This window comes from Nicotiana attenuata, unplaced genomic scaffold, assembly GCF_001879085.1.
Source record: "Nicotiana attenuata strain UT unplaced genomic scaffold, NIATTr2, whole genome shotgun sequence".
NCBI classification, from domain to species: domain Eukaryota; kingdom Viridiplantae; phylum Streptophyta; class Magnoliopsida; order Solanales; family Solanaceae; genus Nicotiana; species Nicotiana attenuata.
This window is the reverse complement of record NW_017671869.1, coordinates 44,733-55,586: the sequence shown is the minus strand read 5'-3', so window position 1 is coordinate 55,586 and position 10,854 is coordinate 44,733. Positions and strand designations below refer to the sequence as shown.

General features: G+C 34.8%; 1 protein-coding gene across 1 annotated transcript; it reads right to left on the bottom strand.

Annotated features, from left to right (window-relative positions):
* Positions 1–3,603: 3,603 nt before the first annotated feature.
* On the bottom strand, positions 3,604–7,378 carry LOC109210637 (transcription termination factor MTERF8, chloroplastic-like). The gene is made up of 2 exons (XM_019374091.1): positions 6,242–7,378; positions 3,604–4,151 (listed from the first exon to the last, which is right to left on the bottom strand). The coding sequence occupies exon 1, from the start codon at positions 7,088–7,090 to the stop codon at positions 6,260–6,262; it is 831 nt and encodes a 276-aa protein (XP_019229636.1). The 5' UTR covers positions 7,091–7,378; the 3' UTR covers positions 3,604–4,151; positions 6,242–6,259.
* Positions 7,379–10,854: the final 3,476 nt, after the last annotated feature.

Here is a 10,854-nt window from a genome sequence, read left to right as displayed (position 1 = left end):
AGAGTAGACTAAAAGAGAAAGTGTTGTGACTTTTCCCTTGCCGGGACACGTAGTCGATATTAGTTGTTAGCTCCCTTGCCGGGATATTTGGGCTGTAGTTGTACCCTTGCCGGTTTAAACCGTTATGTTGTTGAATTTTCCCCTAATGGGGCCTCCTTTAGTAAAGATTATATGTATATATATTATGAAATGGGATCGTGTGGCACGCCGACCACTTATATATATATATATTATGAAATTGGGATCGTGTGGCATGCCGACCACTTATATATTATGAAATGGGATCTTGTGGCACGCCGTCCACTTATGAATTAAGAAATGGGATCGTGTGGCGCGCCGACCACTTATATACGAGCTATGGTATTGAGATAGTTTCGTCGTTATATCCGTTGACCTGTATTCGGTGTATTTCCCCCGAGCATGCCCCCTTCCCCTTTTTAGTTGATGTTCTCTGTTGTTATTTCTGATGCCTTTGTATATATATATATATCTGCACAGGTTGTTTTTGGTTGGTCCTGTCTAGCCTCGTCACTACTTCGCCGGGGTTAGGCCATGCACTTACCAGCACATGGGGTCAGTTGTGCTGATGCTACACTTCTGTGCTTTTTGCACAGGTCATAGTACCAGAGCAGGAGCTTTTGGACAGCAGTAGGAGCGTTGGGAGCTTACTTCAGTCCAGAGATTTCCGAGGTAGCCTTGTTGGCGTCCGCATGGCCCGGAGTCTCTCTTATCTCTGTCTTTCGTTTGATTTCCCTTNAATAAATACTGAAATCAAAACGGGTTCACTCATCGGGATAAAACCTCTAAAGTCGACGTGCTTCTTTGAATATTTCCGATTACCAAGTACTTAGCCAAACATACTTCAAACTGTAATGTCCACAATTGAAGGAGATGCTTGCAAAAGAAGCATAAAGAAGCTTTATAAGTTCTTGTAAAAGTTAATAGAGTAGAAAAATACACGAGCAAAAATTTTGGAATCCTCCTTTTAGAAATTTATTCATTATGCGATTCTCTTTGGAAAAATAATACTTTATATAGTTGCTTTACACAATTTAAATAAGGAAGCAAAATATAATAAAATCTCACTTCATTTAAATCCCTAAATATTAGGAGTTCTTGCAAGATTCAAATAAGTAAAAAGTAAATAACCAAACTTTTAGCTGATTTTGAAGTTCTAAATATTTAAAAATTTACAAAATAAAAATAAAATTGCTTTGAAAAATAAAATTTACATTTGTCAAAGAAATAAAATTATAACTAAATTGCTTTAAACTGCGGTAAACCAAGTCCCTAAGCTAAATATTTAATAGTATTGTTCTATAATATATGAATGGTTATTAACTTTGTTTGATGATCTTGGAGGTAATTATAAATGCATAATGCACTTCAAAGCATCTAAGATTTGCATTTTTAAGTTTCTTTATCATATTTATATTTTACGCTAACTACTCTTCAAATATACACAACAGTAAGAGTCTTAGGGGAAAAAATATTTTTAAGTGGTAAAACCCTTAATTTAAATAAAAATTGATTCACAAATTTATAGTGACAATCATATCTCAAATTAATATTGTACGTCCATACACACAAGGAAAGGAGTTCAAATATAATTGAAGAAAAATAATTCTAGTTAAAATAAGGAAATATTTAATAAGTACTAATATTTTAGTTGATTTCAAAGTACTAAATTTTAGGAAAATAATTAAATGATAACATTAAAAACTCAAAGTGCTAGTTGTTAGGAAAATAATTAAATGCATATTCCTACATATTAGAAAATTAATTAAATGACTATTTTATCCAGTGTAAATTCTACTTTTAAAGGGTAAAAAAGACGAACGATATTTCGCTAGCACTCTTTATGCATATGTGAAAAATTAGAATTAACACTACTCACACGGTCCAAAAAATATACAAAATTTAGAATTTGAAAACATGCTTAATAATTCTTAGGTGTTTAGCTCTATAAAATTAAAACTAAGAAAAAAATTGGAAAAATATTTTCATTACACTACCATTCCTAACGTGGAAAAGTCAGACTTAAGGAAACATGGAAATATCAACAACTTAGACACGTGGAAAAGTCATATTTAAGGAAAATAGTTATACAATTTAAGTAAGAAATTTTTTAAGTAAAATCTTATTCAATTTTAGATTCCTAAATATTAAGAGCTTTTACATAGTTCGAATAAGGAAGTATTTAATAAGTAAAATTTAGTTAATTTTAAAGTCATAGATATTAGGAAAGTAATTACATTATAATTACTATTTTATCCAATGTGAACTCTACTTTTAAAGGGTAAAAAAGGCGAACAATATTTCGCTAAGGCCTTCGTGCTTTTAATATAGTACCAGTGTCAGGATACGCGCGTTGCGCGTGAACCTCGACTCAAGGATTTTTTTTAAAGATCACATAATATTATTTTAAAAGTTATATTTGAGTTATAAAATAAAGTTAACAAAAAAATTATAAAATTATGAAACTGATAATTGTTGCTTCTATTTGGCTAACTATATAAATAATTACCACTAGGAATTATATAGCCAATAAGAGTAGAATATTATTCATAATGTAAGATTAATCAATGAAATTTGAAGAAATTACCAAATATTGTTCCATTGGTTAGACTACCTCTTCGAACGAAACGAAACTGTTTGAAAAAACTATTAGTGAAAAGTTGATTGTTGCATTTCTTGACTATAGTATTATTACGGAACACAATCTTAAATTTTTTGTGCACTGATTGAAAATTAGAGATTACGATTATTTATGTGATCATTTATGATATAATAAATGTTGCCTTATTCTAAATGTTACTTCCATATATTAACTTGACCAGTGAAAAATATAGCTTGAAATTTTATTCTCAGTAAAAAGTTTTACTATAATTTAATATCGTGACTAAATATAATGCGAAAAATATTGAATATAATACAAAAATAAAAATAACTAACCAATTTAAATATTGAATACTAAACCTACACCAAAGAGACCATAGAAATTGAATCCTAAGTAGACACAAAAGGAACAATAGACCAGTACAAAAAGGGACAACGAAAGAAAAATACCATAACTAAAGAAAAAAGAATCTTAAGAATCCTAAAGCTAAAGGAAACAAGAACCAAAGAATCCCAAACAATGTAAACTCTAAGTAAGTACACGACAATTTTATTTTTTCTCCCAAAAAAATAGTTATTATAATTACAATTATATCCAACATATAATGCACTTACGAAGGGTAAAAAAGGCGAACGATATTTCTATAGGGCCTTCGTGCTTTTAATATAGTATAGATAGATATAGATATAAATATAGATTTATAAGTAATACAGACATGATTTCTTTAGGAGCAGTAAATTCATGTGAAAAGAAAGTTGGAAACTTCAGCCAAAAACAAGAGCATGCACTCCAGATTGAGAAATGGATTCATACAATTGGTAAATACAACCCTTCCACATTTACCTCAACGAATCAATAGACAAGAAAATCTGAATACCTTATATTTCCAGTATAATTGGTTAATAAAGGCAGTCAACAAAGAGAGGAAAATATTCTAGATAGGATTAAGAAACATCAAGGAAAATAGATACACACCCAAAAAAAAAAAAAAAAAACATGTGAGTTAGCAGATATCTTAGAGAGGATTGAAAGAACAATATTAAGAAAGAACCTCGGAAACAAAGAATCTGCAGTCTGCATCTTACCATAAATGAATCTTCAATTTCACCTCTACCTTTGACGTACGCATCATGAACCTCAGAATCCTCAGATATCATTCCTGAAAGGCAGTACATATTTCTGTAGAGACTTTGATTCCGAACATGACATAACGGTGTAAAGCTTAGTTAATCTGGTGAAAGCCTAGTGGAAACCTAAAAGATTCTCACTTTGTTTTCCCTATTCCCGTAAAATAACCTTGTTAGCCTACGATAACTGATTTCCAAATTGTCCCCACCCACTATGTTATTAAGGAAAAAATGACAATGATACCAGTACATAAATGATTTTCTGAAGTATTTTGAGCCAAAATTTCTTGCTGCAACATGTAGAACCATTATGTTCGTTATGCAAACAAAAGCTTCTTCATGCCCACTCTTGATCAAATTGAGAGAAGAGACTCCACGAGACATGCTGAAGTAGTCCACCTCCCCTAAATAGTGAAAATACAGACACAAATAAAACTATGTTTGAAGTGCAAAACTCAACCAAAGAAAACAAGAAATTTCAGCAAACTAGAAGATGTATTCTCCAGATTGAGGATAAGCATTTATATGACGATGTTATCGAATCAAAATTTCTCCACAACTTTTCTTCTCCATTTACCAACGAACTAATTATTTCACAACGATTCTTCTCCACTAACCAAAATCATCTTTTACTTTAAACTGAGAATATCTGCAATTTGCAGTGTTAACATATAACATTGGCTTGACAAAAATAAAATGTAAATTAGCAGTAAAAAGCATGAGTATCTTGAAAGAACGCGCAACGTGATCCCAGTGAGAAGTGGTTGAATTTTTTTGGATCCCAACTTCAGTTGGAGTAATACCGGCATCCTTATATTGGATGCTGAAATTAGTTAGTTTAATTGCAATTTGACAATGTACTACTTACATTCATATATGGCTAGTACTTACTTATTTTCCATAACTTGCGCACTTCAGTTCATGCTTTTTGCTTCAAGCCCCATGAACCTTGTCATTTGTTGCATTTTTCCCTTTTAAAACACTGAGGTTTCCTACTAAGTAGTACCAAAGAACTAATAAAGTAATTTTTCTATATCCAACCTTTGAAGTAAAAAAGAGTCCATTTTCATCTATTTGCAGAAACACATTGCGCAGACAGTGAAAACATTTCCATATAGCCAGAATAAAAATTAAAAAAAAAAAACTATTTTGGTGAAAAAGGAAATGTTTCTAGTAGCATCAGTGTTTTAAAAAGCGTGGGCGTAAGGCGAGGCATTTTCCATGCCGAGGCATAAGCTCCGAGGCACAGGGCGTAAGCCCCATGGTTATTTAATTTTTAATATTTCATAAAATAATATAATTTTACAACAAATATTTTTAAATAGGTAAAATTGCATAAAAATTGAAGAAAACTATAAATAAGTGAAAAATATATATAGATGTCTTCCATCCCTACAAAAAACTAGTCAAAACAATTCATTATACGCTACTTACAAGTACAAGTAACTTAAGTTGAAAAGAATAAAGTTTTCAACATGGAGGAACAAAAAGGATGACTAATCTGCAATTTGAACTTTGAACTTGCTTCTATGGGGGAGAATGAAATTTTTTCTTGTATTTGCAAAAAACAATTGATTGTTCGTTGCTTTTGGGAGATAGTAGCAGACTAGCGGACAAGATAAAGAATTGGGAAGGACCATAAATTAAGGCTTCTAGCAATAAAAAAAAAGGTCTTGACCTTTAAATTTATTGTTTCAGTTCCTTTTTAAGACTTTTGAGTAATTACAAGCTTACTTTTGAGAATTTGGGTATAATATTAAGAACTTATTCAGCAAATTTTGTTTTAATTTGAAAAAGCCTCTTGGGCTTACGCCTTACTAGAAAAACGTGCCTTAACGCCCGGGCGTACACCTCGAATTGCTAGGCGTACACCTCTTGAGACTTTCGCCCCCACCATTGCCTCGGGGCAATTTTGGCATGCCTCGCCCCAGGGTTCGCCTCAAAAATGCCTTTTAAAACACAACTTACTACACTACATAAGTAAATGTGGAAAATTTGGCAAGAGGATGGACTTTAGAAGTTACACCTACTATTCCATCTCAAGCAAAGTGGAATAAAAACTTTCCAACAAAAACTTGTGCTGCAGTATGTGTTGGGAGTCACTTAATTTTTAGCTTAGTTATCTTCTATACACACAGGTCTACCCAAGCTGAGAGAAGATACTACATCTATTTTCCAGAAGCAATTCGCTGGGTCAATTAGGGCTCTCGGAGGAATATTTATTATCTTGGCCATCACATGACAAACAGAAGAACCAATAAAGTTATTAGAAGCAGTAAAGCAGAATATCTTATTCTGACTGAGAAAGCCATGTCATAAAAAAAATGCTCCACTTTATAGAAACATAAACATTTATAGTCTCTTTGTTCATTTTGAAATCAAAGAACATCATCTTTTGACTTCAAAAAGATAAATTGCCTAATTAGCAATGAAATATGAACCAAACAGTAAAACATAAAAGGAACAACACATCAATAAAGTTGGTAAAACTCACAAAACTAAAGATGCTCCATTAGCTTCTGCATTTGACGTATAAATCATACACCTCAGGTATCTCATCCTTAAAAGGCAGCACATAGCTCTCTAAGAACTTCAACTCAGACCATAGCACAACGGTATAGAAGCTCCGACTACACTTTGTTAGCTCCTTCTGATTGACTAGCTTCAAAATGTTATGTCTAAGCATAATCCTTTTCTCCAAGCTATAAGTCAAAAACGCGGGGTGAGAAACCAGGTAATTAGATTCATATCCGAGTTCCTTCATAAAAAAACTTAACGCATTTTTGAGCTTGTCTTCTGATTGGCTGAAACAGGCAGGGTGTTTTTGAACCAATGTAAAAATGTCCGAATCAGACCACCCAAAACTCCTGAAAATTCCAAATTTCTTTTCCAAAGTCGATTCTTTGAGAGATGCAAGTGCATAAATTCCATAGAGAAACATGGGGCAACCCCGATAAATGTGATATTTTTTTTCTACTCGACTCACTATGTCTTCGAGCCACTCAGTTTTTTGAACTAAAAGCCCAGGATTCCAAAACATAAGCTTCTCTATATCCATACATGATAACCCAATATTTTGCAGGAACGATATATTGGGTGGCATTACTTCATGAAGAGCATAAGTAAGCACCATATGATTTCTCTTAATGATTTTAACTACAGAGTCATCATTACCCAATAGTTTCCGAAGATAATCAACATTTGCTCTTGTATAACAGTCTACCCTTGTGGTGAAGAATTTCCCACTGTTGGAAATAATTTGGACAAGATCCGACCCTGAAAAGCCAAGTTCTTGAAGTACTTCAATTTTGGGTTTAAGGTGTTTATTTACATCACATAGCATCAATGCAGGGACTGAAGAAACAAGTTTTTTGATGTGGGTTTTATCTAAACCAGATTTTTCGAAGAAATTAAAGACTAAAAGAGGCTTATATTTTCTGGTCTCAAGCGACTTACCTTTGTGCTTGTAGAAATGGCTTCTTCTGTAGAGAACCCAAGTGAGTTCACCAGTGTCTCCACCAAGTGCTTGGTGTGACGAGCTGCCGCAGCTGTTGAGTAAAATGCATGAAATCTGAAGCGATAAATGTAGAGGAGATGCATAACACCATTGTTTCGAAATCCGGACATCTAATCAAGCAGAAGCTTAAACCCTAAATCCTGGTAGTGCAAAGTATTTTCGGTCACTTCGTGTTGAAAGAACAGCGTTTTCTTTTCTTTTTCCTTTGTTTTTTAGGTTTGCCTGGGCGCGTAAGTGGGTTGCTCCATCCATTCTAATTTACCAGGCTTAATACTCTATTACTCCATTAAACAATATTAATCATATCAAAGTATGATATGATTTGTTTGAGCAAGATACATATTTTTTTTTTATCAATCCATTAGGCGATGTGCCTAGGGTTGGTTTTTATTTATATAAGAAAAAATAAACAACATAGTTTGTCAGGAGGTCTTACGAGATGAAACGAATAAAATTTGAAAATTACATTAAACCTATTACCAATATTGAGTAGTGTACTCAACATTGATATCACATTATCTCTATTAAAAATTGCATACATAAAAACTAGCCCAAAGATGATCATTTCCACATTTTCTTTCCAGTCCCACAAGGCCCAATTCTTTTGTGTATCACGCTTCTTGCTTCCATAACCACTTTCTATATCAAATGCTGCCCAGATCCTTATATTGCAATAGCAGTCCATTTCCTTATGTAGTATCTTGTTTGTCCATTTGCTGCTGACTTTTGATCCTTTTCCTTTCATTTGTAATGTTCTGAATACTGTCATTCCATTTCCGATGTGCCATTGCTTATGTCTGCACCTGCTTTTAATACGAACCACTTCCCAGAAATATCCTCTATTCATTGTATTTGCACCAACTTTGCTTCGATTTTTGGTGGTCTTCCATTGCTTACCTCTTGAGACCCTTGCTTGAAGAACTTCCTTGTGTATTCTATTGTGTTGCCATTCCTTCGAGATGCTCCACTCTTTGTCATTCATGCACGAATATCATTGCCAAGTGAACCATGTTATGATCAAACTTCTTCCAGCTATTAATATTTTGCGTCCCAAATCCTGTGATGTCCCTTTGAATTTTATTGAGACTCCAGTCGTGCTTGTTTCCTCATTTGCTATTGAAAATGTCTGCACCACAGTTATGATCCAATATAGGTTGATGCTTCCCAAATATAGCTGCCAATGCCAGTGTTTTTTCAAGCTGGACCATAGTGTTTCCCAGTAGTAATTTTTCATGCTTATGCATGTCACAATTCCTTCTTCAAGGGAATGAGTACATTGTACTAATACCACCCATTGAAGTCGAAACTTGTGACAAGGCATGAATACGGTAACGTCTCCTGCAAAAAAGAGAACAAGGTTAGTGAAAAACTTGATCATTTTGTACTCCTCCCAAATGTGTACAAAACAATCTGATGCACTCTCCTTAATCCTACACCATCTTGCCATCTTTCTTTTTCCTTCCTGTTTAGCCCACCTTACATGTTGTTTTGCTTGTTGCTCTTTTGGACCTACTCCCTCTTCCTCAACTATTCCTAACCATTCATTCTCATGTTGTCCATTTCTCTTAGACATTCTGAGCAAGCCTGCTACTTTTTCCATATATGATGAGCTCCCTCTATCTGCCTCTCTCTCCCAACTCCTCTTATACTCACTTTTCCCCTACTTTGAAATAATTATGATCCAAATTCTTGCCTGGCTCCCTATATCCCATGGAATCACAATCCATTCTCCTGAATCTTTTGAGCTATTCTGCCTATTTCTCTTAGACATTCTGGGCAGATTTGCTTTTATTTTTACCTTTCCAGCCTTGTAAATATGCTCCCTTTTATTTCCTTCCCTATCTTCCTTGTATGTCTTGCACTCCCTTACATCTTGTGTATTGGCATTGTGACTTTTACTGATTTCTGCAGACCTGACTGTCTTGCCTAACATATTTCCTTTCCTTGCCACTATATCCTTGCCTTGCTTTAATGGTCTTCCTATGGATTGAGTGCTTAGCACTAATACCACCATATGTAATTCCATCCAAGCAAGGTGCAAGAATATATTATGAACACCTGAAAAAAAGAACACAGTGTTAGATAAAAATTTATTAACATATCCTTCTCCCTTAGGATTTGGATATATTGATCGACTGACATCTCCTGCACCCTGCTCCTCCCTTTCTCCTGACTTCTTAGCTCCTGGCCACCTTCACTCTTAAACTTAGACATTGCATCTTATCTTCATTTATGATCCTCCTCCCTTGTATATCCATTTGCCAAAATTGTTGACATTCAATATCACCATGGTCTAAGGCATAATTGGCAAGATGATCTGCCAACTTATTACCTTACCTATAAATGTGTGAGACTGTGTAATTACCCCCATTCATTAGCTGCCTAATTTCCTCCCCCTGTTTATCAATGATCCATGGTGGCTTCCACAACCCATCCATGATCTTTTTCAAGAGCATTGAATCAGTTTGAAGCCATATATGAGAGTATTGTTGCGTTCTGCAGAACCTCAGTGCCTCTACCATAGCTTTAGCTTTAGCTACTGTGTTTGTTGTTTCTTCAATTTCCTTCCCTACTGCCCATACTATGTCACCTTTCTCATCCCTTACACAATATCCTATTGAGCTTCTGCCAGGATTTCCCCTCGAAGCCCCATCTGTATTGACTTTTGGCCATCCTGCACTTGGGAATTCCCACATGACTTTGTTCACCTTAAGTGTAGGGGTGTAATTCTCCATCATTTTAACAGATCGTGCCACTTGTGAGGAACCAATTTGATACCTGGCTTTCTTACCTTTACCAATGCTTGAAGAGTTGTTGACACTTGGTAGATCACCCTGCTAGTTGACACTGCATCTCCATACTTCATGCTGTTTCTTCTTTTCCACAGTTCCCAGACTATGCAAGAGGGAAGTGCTTGCATTATTGGTTTTAACCTTGGGCACACATTAGCAGTCCAGCATTTTGTGATAGCTTGGTGCATTGATAATCCTTTCACAGCTATTCCTGCCCTCGATAAAAAAAAATACCATACTGCCCTGGTTGTTTCAGATCTGAAGAATAAATGCTGCAGAGATTCTTCCTTAGGCTGTACACAGCACCAACATTTAGATGGCATAAAGTATCCAAGCCTTCTCATAAAGTCATCCAATGGTAGCTTTGCTTTCCACACCTTCCACATAAAAAAGGAAATTTTGAAAGGCAAACCTTTTACCCATATCATCCTGTAAGCTGCTCTTGGTTCATCTCTTCTTCTCAGATAATCCCATGCTGTTTTAACACTAAAATAACCTCGAGGTTCCAGCATCCAATAAGGTGTGTCAAGTATATCTTGTGATGAAGGTGGCTTTATCTTTTCTATTATATGTACTGCATATTCTTCAGGTAGCAATTCATATAGCCTGTCCACATCCCATCCTCCATCTTCAATGACATCATAGACATTATGTACAGATTCATCAATGCCAAACTCCTGAGGAACTAAGAAGTACAATGCCCCGAGTCCTGTCCAGTTATCAAACCAAAATAGTGACGATCCCATTTTTGGTTGCCAAATTATTTGATGTTCAATCAGATCTCTACACTCCAACATT

Excerpts from the sequence above, each read along its gene's own strand:
- LOC109210637 (XM_019374091.1), bottom strand. The coding sequence starts at position 7,090 with ATGCTATGTGATGTAAATAAACACCTTAAACCCAAAATTGAAGTACTT.